The 14185-nt window shown below is 39.9% G+C and overlaps 1 protein-coding gene across 2 annotated transcripts in view; it reads right to left on the reverse strand.

Moving 5' to 3' along the window:
- CMC1 (C-X9-C motif containing 1) overlaps positions 1–509 on the reverse strand; it is a 45279-nt gene extending 44770 nt beyond the window's left edge. For both annotated transcript variants that reach the window (XM_052797625.1, XM_052797617.1), the window contains exon 1: positions 449–509. In XM_052797625.1, the coding sequence (XP_052653585.1) occupies positions 449–473 (25 nt within the window). In that variant the 5' untranslated portion in view covers positions 474–509. The remainder of the gene's footprint in view (positions 1–448) is intronic.
- Positions 510–14185: the final 13676 nt, after the last annotated feature.

Genomic DNA, 14185 nt, shown 5'->3' on the forward strand with positions numbered 1-14185 from the left:
CGGCAAGGCCCCGCCAGGACCTCGACGCCCCGGAGGAGCCTGCGCCGCCGCTGAGGCGAAGCCGGGCGCCGCGTCTCGCCGCCGGAGGTCACGGTCACGGCCGCGGCGGGAAGGAGGGCGCGGCGGGGAAAGCGCCGCCGGGAGGGCGCCGGGAGGCCACTGCGGAGGGCGGGGCAGCCCCAGCCCGCCGAGGCTGGCGGAGGGCGGACCGAGCCGCTTCCCAGCACCCGCCGGCGGTGCAGCCCGGCCCGCTCTCCTCGCCGCCGCCTGCGAGGGCGCAGCGGAAAGCGACGGGGATTTCCCACAGGAAGCCCTGGCGAGGCGGAGGGCGGGCCGAAGCGGCAGCGGGGGGAAGGGGCGCTCCGCCGCCGCCCCCCTCCCCCTCGTTGCACGTGCCGACCGCCGGCCGGCCGGCCAGCCAGCCAGCGCGTGCGGCAACCGCCCCTACCTGCTGCGCCAGGGGGAGGCTCCATCTGCGGCTCCACGCGACGGCGGCAGCAGCAGCAGCTGCGCAGACTACGTAGCCCGCCCTTGCCGCGCAGGCGAGTCCCACCCCTCTCTTCCCCCCACCGGGCAGAGAGCGGGGGCGGACGCGGGCAAGGCGAAGGGCGTTGAAAAGCAGACGCGGGGAGGGGGAGGCAAGGCGCATGCGCTAGCTGCGCGGCGGGGGGTGAGGGGGGTGTGCTGGAGGCTGAGCGCATGCGCCTTGTGGCAGGGTGGGCGGTGGTGAGGTGGGGGCGGGAGGCTGAGCGCATGCGCCGTGTCTCGGGTTGGGCAGGTGGGCGGCGGTGGGTCGCCGTGACGGAGCCGGCAGCCGCTGCCTTCCCGGTCTTGCGCACCCTGCTCCTGCCGCCGGGGCAAGCTGCGGTGAACGGGGCTGAGGGAGCGTGGGTGGGCTCTGTCTCTGGGAGTCACTTAGGGGTCCCCGCAGGTGCGGGTACAGAGAACATCAGCTTCCCCGGGAGCCGCGGGCAAACTTTCCGTGTGGGTGTAGCCCCTGACCGGACTGCAGGCCGGGGTGTCGCAGCCTCTGGCCGAGGGAGCCCTTGGGGTGTCTGAGGCTTTCACAGCAAGGGCTTGCAGTGGGAGAGAATCACAATGGTGGCCATTTTTACCGATGAGTTGGTTTGTGCCCTTTAAAAAGGGCTTCCCAGTTTATGGGCAGGAGACGTTCTCTCTCTCTGTATGTGTCTGGGACCATGCTCCTGTGACAGGTAGTTCAGGTGACAGAGGAATCAGGAAATTTAGTGTCCCACCAGAAACTTGGGCAAAATACTACTATGGAAACTTAGGATGGCGTGGTGGTCAGCCTAGCAAAATGCAGCAGCTGGGTTACTCCACACAGCTTACATTTTTTTACCTCTGTTTGTGCAGTTCAGTTTTGAGGGTTTCAGGTAGTTCCATTTGATATTGTGTGAATGTCCTGTCATTTTTTTTCAAGCATTGTATACGTAAGAGAAGGATCTTGCCATGTAAAACATTGCATAATAAATGCCAGCAATCAAAAGGTCAAACAGATGCTTTTAATATGCTATAGAGAAATAAATATGGACTACTGGCTGTCTGGTTATTGAAAAGATGCAGGTTTTAAGGCAAAATTTGAATAACTGTGGTTGCTCATGAAAACTTTATAGAAATTAGGTCTATAGAAAGAATACGAAACGCTTTTTTGGTTAGTATCACTAAAAGTTTGATAGTGTTAAAAATGACTAATTTATCTGTGTGTCGTTTTGGTCTGCCTGTGTAAGTAACCATTGAGACATATGTGAAGTATACGTTAATGGCAAAGGAGTAATTCTGGTGGTATCTTTTATTTATGAGTCTGTAGTATATTTCACTGATCAGTCTTTCTTTAGTTATTAGTGGCATGAGGCAAGGCCGACCACTTCTAGCAACAAAACATGGAATAAAAAAAATGCAAGAAATTGCCATACATTTAAAAACCTGAGAACATGATTCCCCAGAAATTAAGAGATGAAAAACAAGGAGACATAGCTGAAACTCAGGACTTATTTTTAACAAATACAGTCCAGAATTTTGAAACAGCCTACCCTCTTTTCCTATCTTCAACATTTTAGACTAACAGGTGGTATGGAAAATTAGTCATTTTATGCAGTAGCCTTTTACACGAGGCTGCAAAAATTCTTCTAAATGTAGCATTTCCTCTGTTATCCTGCATTGTTACTTCCTGTTCAGTGGAAAGGTGAGCTTTAAACGTTACATTCTCAGGGAAGTGGGAAGTCCAGGAGCCTTCCCCAAACACCAGATAGACCTTATGTGCTCTGGAAGATAACAATAAGCAGTCTAGAAAAAAATCAGTAGGAGGAATTTTAATCGTAATTACCATGTTATTTATTCTTAAAATGAACATTCATTAAAGTAAAGGTATGAGCTTCAAGTCCACAGGTTTTTGCCAGATTTACATTATTTTCCCCATACGAAAATTCAGTCTCTTTATTTGAAAATGGATTGTTTCAACTTGAGGCCACATTAAGAGCCAAGTACTTTGTGCTGATACATTCACAGAAATTAGTAGAGCGTGATGTAGGCAAAATCTTCCACATGAATGCCTTTGGCCTTACTGATCTAGACCATTTCTGTTATAGAGCATTAAGTGTCTTTATGTTTGGATTTTTTTAATCCATAAGTTTGATCTCATTCCTTAGAGTAAAATGTGGATATTACAATTGTTTTCTGTAACTTTAAACTGTACCACTTCAGTTAATCTTTATATGCAGATTTGAGAATTTTAATTGAACAGGGCTGTGAAAATGCAACATATCAATTTGTTTGTTTTATTAAGGGGTTTTGGCTATGCCACTTCTGCAATGAATGTAAGAGAGTGTTGAAAAAAAAGGATACCAGCCAATCTGTGAAGAGTTATTATATCTATGCAATGAGAAAATACAAGAAAACACATGATACAAAAAGGAACTTTCAGCATGAGAACCAAAAAGGAGAACGTACACTTAAAACAGTAGGTTGAATTTAAAAAAAAAAAAAAAAAAATTGAAGTTAGTAATTTTTGCTGCTCTTAAACTCTTGGCTACTGGTGTTTATATATGCCCTTGCAGAATCAGAACTGTGAAGATTTATTTTATTTAAGATTAAGATCTTTGAACTTATATCTCAGCTCTGTGTATTGTGTTAATTTGATCGTTCTCAGGGACAGGATGCTAGGCTAGACAGAACTTTGCTTTGAAGTAGTATTTCTGTTCTTTGATGAAGACAGTAAATACGAAAAGTCCAACAACTTTGTAACTTGGGGAAGTTGTCCTCTGCTGCTGCTTCTTCCAGTAACAGGCCTGGAAAGCAGAAACAGCATTTTTCTGCAAGTCTTATTTTCATGTCTGACAGGCAAGAAGGAAGAATGCTAAGAACTGCAAGGGAGTAAGAGACATCTTGGGGAAATAAAAACAAATACAAAGGAAAAAAAATGGATAGAAGAACTTTGTTCTGGAGCAGAAATAGTTTTTGAGTGAGGGCATATGCCGATGTGGGTCTGATAATAGTCTTACGCTATTTGGGGCTATTAGAAAGTATTGGAAATGAGAAAGTATCAGAGAAAATGTTATCTTGACAGATAAGTAAATGAGACTGACATTATGTGGAGCAGGAATGGCATAAGAAAGACAGTAAGACAAAAACTGTCTACTAAGGGCTTTAAAGTAAGATAAATAGCTTGTGTCTGACTTGGGAGTCAGTGCAGTGATCCCAGGAGGTGGTGCAGTGGCTGAATCAGTGACACAAGAAAATTATTTTCTATAGCAGTTTGAATGAATATAAGCAGAAGAATTTTCACGACCAGAAAAGAGGTTACTGTGTTAGAGATGTGAAGTGTTAAGAGCCGTATCAGGAATTTTAGTAGCATACATAAAAAAAGCTAAACACTTTGTAAATACATGTTCTGCATGCTTTTATATGCAGTCTAGATGTTAATAAGATCATCAACCTACATATAGAGAGAAAAGATAGATTTACTTCCTTCATTAATGTGGAAGTGCCTGTTATGTGAACTCTGTCTTGTAGGAATATCCAAGGGTATAAAGGGATGGTTTCATTAAAAAAGAAAAAAAAGTGCAAAGTGGGTCTTCCTTAAACATGAGGTCTAACTTGCATCTTATCCCAGGAGAGAGTTTTGAAATGACATCTGGAATATGTAATTTTGTTTAGTCAAATCTTTTTTAATATGACTCTTGCACAAGTTCTGCAGCCCTGTGAAGTTATGCTGAAATGTATGGGGCTTTTGCTGTGTAGCACTTCGATACAAGTTAGTACCGTATGCTTCATTTAACTGACATACTTATCCAGAAAACTTGCCATCTCCTGGGGCATTGATGTAAGACCAGTAGTACTTAATACACACAACTGTTACTTAACAGGGCCTTAATGGGATAGTGGCTACTGCTTACTAGTATCTGCCCCTGGTCATTCAGTGCTGCTTATGCCTTCTGTCTGTTACAGTCTCTTGGAACTTGTCTATACAAGGAAAATGTTACCTGCAGTTAATTCCCTGAGGATAAAATACTGGGTGCTCTAGTGGAAATAGACAGGTGATGGTGGTAACAATTTCTGCACTGATTATTACAGTGGGGAAGATCTGGTAACTTCCCTTATAGTCTTGAAGGGTGCTTGAGATACTGTTTTTCTTACAAAATTAAAAATAAAAATATAGTCATAAGTAGTGTTGGATTGCAGTCATTTCTGTATTTGTAAGATTCATATTGTCATTTGATTAGTTAATCGCTCATTTTCAAAAGTGTGAACATATTTTCACACTTCAACCAAGACAGTGTTAACAATGAAACTATAGATAGCAATAGAGATTAATTATCTATCGCACAAGTCTCCGCACCTTGTTCTTACCAGATAAAGAGAGCCTGTCTGCCTGCACACAGGTGTGATTTTTTTTTTTCAACTCCAAACAATAGCCTTGGTCAAATGAGTTCAAAGGAATATTTTTCAAATGGCACCTCTTAAACATGTTTGCTGTTGACATTTTTGATCTTGTTTCATCAAATATAACTTCCAGTAAAAGACTGTGATTCTTTGCTAAGTTTACCCATGTGAAATACATTCACTCATAGGTGAGAGATGTGGGGGAGCTTTAAATGAGAATTAACATTTAGAATCAAAGAAACATTTCTTTCTCTTCTTAAGGGAACATACTTCTACTGAAGACACTGTAAAGTTGTTCAGGACCTTATTTGCAATTGCCATCTGAATTTTCACTGACTGGAGACATTTCTTCCAGAAGAGGGAAAAAGATGAAGGAGGAGTTTGTAGTGTCTTTTTGTTGTGCAAATTGCAACATTTTTTATTTATTCCCCCATATAAAATTAAAACCATCCATTTGTCTGGTTTCTAAAGGTTTAAGGATCGGAGGTCTTTACAGCAGAATCTGCTATGGTAGGAAGAAGAAGCACTAGGCATGCTGAACTATTTCTGTCCTGTGTTACTAATCTATAATTCTGCTTGTTTTAGCAAGTGGGTACTAGTAGCTGGCAGACCTCTGAACCTGCAGCCTGTCAAGTCTCATAACTGATGTAAGACTTCTGCATTATCTTCACAGTGCCTTGGCCTCTTTCTTGCTCTAGAAGAACTGCAGCTGGCGTGTCACTAGGTGGCACGCTCTACGGTGGCAGTGCCTGTGTCAAGTCCTGTGGCACTGATCTTGCCACTTCACCAAGAATGAAACCTTTCCCTTTGTGGGCCTGGCCTTTCCACTCATGTTTCAGGGGAGTTGGAAGCATCCAATCAGGGTGACTACCATAATTTTTTTGTTGTCTTTCTAGCAAGACGTCACTGAAGTAGTATCTGGGGAGCTGGCCATCTGCTCAAGTAGAAAAATTGCATCAAATAATAATTACGTTTGCCAGTCACTACTAGATCTGATTGGCAGAGTGAAAAACACTTCAGTTCGCTTCCCTTCCTGAAGTCCACACACAGTAGCACAACCTTTCACTGGCTTTTGTTTCCTTAAAAATTCCTCTTTCTTTTATCTCAATGGATTCAGATGTACTCCAAAGTTATAAACTATATACCAAATGTAGATGACTGGCGTCAAGATTTTCAAATAATAGTAGTTCAGTAATGTAAAAGGAAGGGAAGGTCCACCACCAGAACAAACTAGTTTATAAACTTTCATAGTTTGATTTACCCTGTTTACAAGAACAATTACTTTTCAGGCTATGGTCAGAATGTTTTCTTGTCTGAATACATTCATGACAATTATGGGTGACTGTCACTTGCATTGAAGATTTTATTTGGAAACTTACTTCAGCCATTGCTGAAGCTTTGGATTTTCATTTTCCTTCCTTGTGGCTCTGCGTGCAGTCACAAGTTTTTTTTGTGTTCATGATTTTCTTTAAAAAGCTACTTAGCCATTCTCTTGCTTTATCCTTTCCCATTTTTTTAAATGCCGTACAGAGAAGGGCTAGTCCCTGATCATAAATGTTTGAAAGGAGATGGTTCAATGTTCAATGTGGCTTCTAGGCCACAGTAACCACTGTGTGGTGCAGTCCTCTAGGTATGTGAGCTGGCACTAGAGCCTTCTTGCTGTCTTTCCATTAGTACTAGCCCGGACATTTCCTAATCACTCCCTGGTCTGGTTTTAATTTGTTTGGGTTTTTAGTGCCACAGTAGAGAATGTCTCTATGGAGGCAAGCTCTGAAGTTCTAAGGTACTTTCCAATCCATTCCTTAACATAGACAGGTTTCCATAACATAACAGCTCCATAACATTCCATAACATAACAGCTCCACCCTTGGTGTCAGGAGTTATTGCAAGTATAGAAAAAGAAACAGAGTAAGCCTTTAATAACTGAAACATGCTACATAGTCCAGTTTGAGCGCTAAGTCTTGTTTGTACATATTCTTTTTGTGTAGTAAATCCCTGCTTAGAGACACAAATCCTCTTAACTGCTGGTTGATTCTCTTAAGAATCGTTGTCTGTTTCTTTAGTTCTGAAATTGTTTTCTTCTTATAGGACATGCCACCCTGTAATGTAGGATCACCATTCTGCCTTGAAGTTCAACTGCAGTAGTTGCTTCTTTCATCTCCAAACCTCAAAAAGCCTTATAGATAGGGAAACAACAGTACAAAGAGCTTAAGCAGTTTGCCTGACATTGTTGAGGAATGCTAGTGGTAGAGTAGAGGGCTGAAGATCAAGCTCCTCAATTTATAGTCCACTGAGATGACACGAGATCATAACACTGCTCATAGTTCAGGAAATTAGGCTTTGCATTTGGATTGGTGTCATTGGAAATGGTAAGATCTGAGTCATCACAGCAGAAGACAAAGGTGATGAAACAAAAGCTACTTAATGTATGTAGAGAAGGATGCAGAAATGAATGAGAAAAAATGCCATTGCTGGATGTGATCCTGATACTGTCTAAAAAAATCTTTCAGCAGATGACTTCTTTTTGCATGCATCAAACTCTCAGTATTTAGCTTATAGTAAATCCTCATACCTATCTGTACCCAAATTTACAGTAGGATAGTGTTATATAATTATCTACAATATTATATTTGCATACTTCTTAGTTTACATTGTTAAGAAGTCTGTGGTTGGTTGTCTCCTTCTCCATAAAATATAAAAACCAATCTGAGATACTGGGGTTTATGTTCCTTAAAACTTAAAATGATTAAATGTGTTTACTACACTTTGACTTGTTTCAAATTCAAACTTGACACTTGAAGACTGATAAACAGGATGTGAGTAGAGGAAGACGCTTTTCCTACCATGACAGATATGATCAAAACGTGGTTTTTTTAATAAAAACTTTTCCCCTCCCTTTAGTTTTCAGGGGTGTAAGAGTGATGCAACAATAATAATGCTGAACACTTAGCTTCTACATATTCACCAGTCTGGAAAATTCAATCTGACTTTAAATTTAAACACTACTCTGCTAAGAAGCCTCAACTGGCCAGCACTGATTCCATGGTTTTACTTACTGAGATATGGATGTTATAAAGAGGTAGTATTCACAGTCATAAAACTCCATAACCTGAAGTTGTGTAAGGGGAAAAAAGTCTTACATGCTTCTTTGTGTTCATCCATTGCTTTGGAAATGAACTTCTCAGTTCCTAGTATCCTATCTATGTTGTGCAGTTAAGCACTTGCCTGTTTGTAAGTACAGGACTCATTGTTGAAGGCAGTGAAATTATCATGTCACATATTTTTCAGCTGAGAAATAAACTCTCATTGTAGCTGCAAACAAACATGTTTTCTATCCCTGTCTCCCTTTCTCATCTTTTTTATGTTGCTGAGTACGGTTTTATAGCTGCTGTACTTTCACCTACTGACATTCATTTCAGTGTTAAGGGAGCACTGAATGCAGGGAAGGGAGATCTGATTTGAAAACTCAGCTCTCAACATGTATTTCTCCACGATATGATTCTGGTATGTTCCTAATTATCTACCTTACTGGGATATTTACATCCTTAAGTAATACAGGTTTTGTGCGACTCCTGTTCTGATGGCTGGTTGGTGGGGGTGCAGCAAGGGTTAGTTGCTGTTGATGTGGCAAACCATAGTATCGTCTGTAGAATCCTGGGATATTTTTCAGACTGATTAATGTAACATATTGTAATGCATAGAATCCAAATGAAAACTCAAAAGATTTAGCCGATGGATTCCAGTTGTGTTTAGAATGTCATAAGAGCCTGACGACTTTTACATTCAAATTCTTTGCTGCAAAGCATTTAATTAACCATCTCCTTTGCTTTACAACCAGTGTTCAACCTTTATTCACAACTGAAAAGTATGTGAGGCTATGTAAAGGAATGAAGCTGGATGCAAAAATGGAAACCCTGGGCAAAGTTAGTAAAACAAGTCTTGTAAGATCTTGGAAGTGCTGGACAGTTCTGAAATTTCAGTGACAATGGTAACAATTTTAAATTAGGGCAAACTGAAACTGGGAGTTAAATACAGGTACTATGATTCAGGATTTCATAGTTATTCTCTTTGCTCTCCAATTAAATAAGTGTTTAAGGTGTGTCCTATATTTCTCAACTTTTCCTAACACGCTACAATTTGGGATTATAGATTTTATGTAAATATTTATATTATTTACCTATCTCCAGCATTAGTCTGATCATTGTGCATTGTTAACATCAGTATCAGGGACTGGGGTCTGTTTCTTCAGGCATTGTCTGCGTATCTGTTCCAAAAATATAAACAATTGAAATGACGTAACAGGCAGAATTAAATAAGGGCAAAGAGAGCAGGAAGACATTACAAATGTTGTAGTTGGTATGAACACATCTACTGCATATATGTTATCATGATACGCATGTAATATATGTGGACTGTAGTATATGTATTATATATAGGTATTTAATTATCTTTCCTACCTATCCTATAGAATTAGGAAGGAGCATAGCAAAGGTCAAAGAAGACGTGGTTGAACAGTGATTTGTTAAAGAAAGTGTAACTTTCTTTAGTTTAACTTTCTGTCATGTTTTTACGTAACTAGGGCAAAGTGTTAATCAACTCAGAAAAGCAGGGATTTTTGGTCAGGCTATTTTGAATTCATTGTTTCCTGGAGTTTCTTTACCCCACTTTTTATAACACCTTTTATTTAATTTCAGTGACTAATTCACATTTTAGAGAAAAGAATAGTCAGTTCTCTAAACTTTCAGTAAGGTTCATAACATCTGTGAGATTTCCCAGAACTTCCACAACAAAATTATGGGAGACCAAATCTGATATTTCTGGTAAATCAAAGGCTTGAAACAAACAAAAAATTATTCTTTTAAAAATTAACAATTACATAAATTAGCATAGAGAAGTAGAAAAGCATAGAAAACAATCCTCCCAGTCTTTCTGTGTTTTAGTTTGAATAGGAATTAAAAAATGTAACTAAATCCACTGCAGAGGATAAATCAACTTTTTTTTCCTGAGCATTGTGCTCTATGACACAAACATGTAAATCTCCCTCAGTATCATAATTTGTATTCAGTTAAGTACCAAAAAGTTGATTGCAGAGTGTGATGAATCAATTCCCATGCTGGTATAAGCTGTAGAAAGGGAAAACTGAAGTTTGAATTTCATCATTGTCTGATATGGAACAACAGATTATGAGTAACAGCAAGATTTTAACCCCTGTGTTCTAAAAAAACATTGCGTATGGAATGTCAGAATAACTCTTCTTCACCTGGCTGTGCTATATACTGTTGCTAGCATCTATAGAAATAAAAGTTCTGTTTGTTCTGAGGGCCCTTTCTCCCTGTTTAGAAAAGAAAGTTTTAAGATGTGGAAATTTGCATAGCTTGGTATTTATTTCCTCAGCTAGGAAATTTTAGCAAAATGGAGGCAGCCAAGTTAGCTGGAGAAATCATAGCACCTTTAGAGAATTACAATTTTTTTTTTTAGTATGTTTTTATTGGGTTCTTAACAAGCACTTCTTACACCTTCTTGTTATGCTGCTTGATTTTTCATTCCAGAAATATATACTGTAAGTATAGTATCTTAATGTTACATGTTTTCTTCCATTGCTATTTCATGCATAGAAAAACTTTTATTATTCTTTTGCTCTCTATTACAAGTGTGACAGCTTGGCCCTTCGTAATGCATAAGGATCACTTTTTGTCAGTTTTAGTGGGAGAAGAAGCAATATGTTGCAAAACTGTATCTACCATCTCTGGCAAATGGTATTCTTGTTACGGTTCCAATTTCAAACCCATTGGTACGCCAGTTACGCTGTCATCCAGTATCCTCCAGTTCATTACTATCATTCAGTTTTTACCACAGTTCATCTCCAAATTTGTCATATTGTCTTTCTTGCCATCCTTTGTTGTCCATGAAAGTTTTTGTTTACTCTGTAAAATATAAAGGTTTGGTTGGTGGGTGGCACCTGATCTGTACCAGTATTGACAGATGTACCAATGCAAATCAGGCGTGTGGCTGAACTGGAGTTTCTGCGATGCACTTTTACAGTCCCTTCATATTCATCTGCTTCTTCCTTAGCCATTTACATGTTAATTGCTTTTTAACATAAAAAGCAATCCATAACCTGGCATGTCAAGTCATTAAAATTACTGCATGTGCATGGATGCTACCATTTTGAAGTACTGAAATGCATTTGCACTTTTACAACAGCGATGGTAGCTATTAATACTGTAACTGAAAGTAAATAAATACCTTTGTAATTCAGCTCTCATTCTTTGAATTGGCTTGAAATTAAGTCTTGTTAGTCAAAAAACTAGGGGAAATTTTGAATTTTTTTTTAAGCTCATGTATGGTTTACACAAGTAGGAATATCTTTATTAAAGATATGCTATCTCTTTAAGCTTGTAGAATAGTATGATGTTTAAGAATGTCTCACATTGATTTCAGTTGTAGATTTCATTGTGGAAGACAGAGCTACTCATACGTGAGAGACTTAGAATACAATCCTAACTAGGACTATCTGGCATAAGTGCAAGCAACGTACCTCTAGGAAGGTGTAACCAGTTGTGGTGGCAGTTTAAGCTCCATTCATGTTTGTATCGCGTCTTCAACAAAGACAGAAGTGTAAAGGATTGTTCCAAAGAAAATATTATGGTACCTAGCTTTGTATAATTAAAAGATCATTTTGAACAATTTAGCGTTAAACTAAAATGACTGTCCAGATGATGATTATGACATCCATCTATGGAATGCAATTTGCATTGAATTCTGTCTTATGTAGCCCAAGTTCTGCCTGAACAGCTAGAACATGGCAACTGCAGAGACATAATTCTTTTGATGTCAGGGCAACACATGTTGGCCATTTTATTAACTGTCGATTCATCAAGCCATGTTCTGCTTTGAACTTAAAGAATTCAAAATGTCCACTTCAGCATAATTTTTTCCTCATCATTCATTCCATTGGTATAGCAAAAACCCCACAGTGTACCACCATCTGCAAATTCTGAGTACCAACCAGGTTAGGCCCCTGCAGGCTTCCAGCTGAGGAGGAGCTCTGGTTCCTTGGCAGGGGTGACGCTCAGTCTCCGGGGTCAAGGCCATAGGAGACACCTTAGGGAGATCTCCTGCTGATGGTGAACCAACACCAGGAGGGTGAGAAGCAGCTGCAGCCAGAGCTGCACGCCAGCTAGCCTGCCTGCTGGAGGTACAGGGCTACAGCAACACAGAGCCAGGGTAGGGGAAAGCAGCAGAACCTCAGCAGCGTGGTTCTTGCCAGGTTAGGGAATGTGTAACGGAGCAGCTGTTGGATATGCAGTGACAGTTACCACGACCACCATGGCTTTGCTGGCTGACAGCATGTCTCCCAAAGGGGGGTAAAGCATGGGCTACTCTAATCAGATGTTCATTCGGAGAAAAATGAACTTTCTGTCATTCAAGTCCTTGTGGGTACTGCAAAGAGAACAAAAGAATACAGTCATTAAAAAAAAAAAGTCACTGGCTACTGACCTACCTGTCAATAAGCATTAAAGAAATGTGATGCTACTGCTGAGAAACTATCAAATTTGCTTTAAAGAGCAATGCTAATGTCAAATACAAAGTCAGAAGTAGTGTTGATTTGTAACAATCATGCTGGAAAACAAGAGATGCTTTTGGTTTTATTGTGAAGGAAAAATCCTCCACAACAGATATTGCATTAACAGGGGAGAAAATCTGCTGCTGAAATAGGGAGAGAACAGGGGGGGGAAAAAGGTAGTTTTTCGTTCTAGGCACAGTTTGGATATAGTATATTCCTCACAGTTCACAACAGTGATTAGGCTCTGGAAATTGGCAATAAACCCTGAGAAAGGATGAACATATTGTCAGAATAGTTTTTTTTTGAAGAGGTGCATTCAGTCTGACTCAGGGAGGAGCTGGAGTCTGCAGAAAAAGGGGAGTAGCAAGCACTAACATACTTCTAACTCACTGGAGTTAGAAACTGTGCTACTGTACGTAAACCAACAATTTTTCTAGGAAGCATCTGCAAGACCCTCCTTAGAAGAAGGCATGCACACATTGGTTCTATTTCTGCAGACTTAAATACATACACTGTTTCAGAAAAGAGAAAGAGCTTTGTGGTCTCACTTCAGCTTTTACTGGTTTTGATGTACATCAAAGATACCCTCCCAGGTTTTCACACACTATCAGTCGGAAGACTGCTGTAATTCTGTAAGTGCTGTGCTTTTCTGGCAAAGTGGTTTTGCCATAAACTCTTCTTAGCACTTTTTCATTCAGTTTCTCTCTCCTCTGTCACTTACTTTAGACCACTTCTGACTTCTGCAGTAAAAAACTCCAACTCGTAGTGTATATAAACATGAATGATATGTGCTTAAAACAAGTGGTTCTTTTACTTCTGTCCATTCCGTAGTCATGTATGAAGCTTCTACATTTTTCTTGCATTTTGGTTGTTAGTCGTAGGCCATATAGACATTTGGGCCTTTGGGCGAGATTCTTCCTGCTTTTCATTTGAAAGCAGGTCACTGCTCTTACTGATTTCTGGACTACCAGATATTGTATGTGTCAATGTCAAGTTTTAGGTCTCCTCTTGTGTTGGTATTGCTGATGAAGAATCCAGTATTTGGGTTGTATGGGGGCACACCTAGGTCATTTTACCATTAAAATTACCAGAGAACCAGAAATTCTCTCCTGTTTTCAACTAACAAATCTCACCGTTGTTCAAATATATTAGAAAGTTCATTTGTATAATTGTTTTGGGTTTTTTCCTTCTGGCATTTCCAGCAAAAACTCAACAAAGGACTTCTTTTTTTCTTTTACTATTTTATAAGAACTAGGCTCATTCCTGGAATGTTAATATTAGTGTTACCCACCTGAGAGAAAAAAATTGAGATTAAGAGAGGGTGAGTTATTTTCTTGCAAATATGATGATGAATGATGACAAAAATGTCCATGAGGAAATATGTGTGTAGGAATTAAATGGTGTTTTATTTAAGATTTTTATAATCTTTCTGAAATACAGCAAACTTTAAAAAATGTTGCCAAACTTTTAGCTAGAAATGTATGAATTTCTGTCCAGATCTTACTGTAAATGTTAAAATTAATTCTGACCCACATTTGAAAGGAAAGATCTTACATTTTTCATATTAAAATTGTTGATATTTTAATATTACCAGGAAAATTTATTGGTAAAGCCTATATAACCAAATGCCATTTTGGTTGGGAAAACTATCTTATCCCTGTCAAGTAGCATTGGATATTTTGCAACATCCAGAAGTGCAGACCAACAGCAGTCTCCTTG

This window comes from Harpia harpyja, chromosome 1 (assembly GCF_026419915.1).
Source record: "Harpia harpyja isolate bHarHar1 chromosome 1, bHarHar1 primary haplotype, whole genome shotgun sequence".
NCBI classification, from domain to species: domain Eukaryota; kingdom Metazoa; phylum Chordata; class Aves; order Accipitriformes; family Accipitridae; genus Harpia; species Harpia harpyja.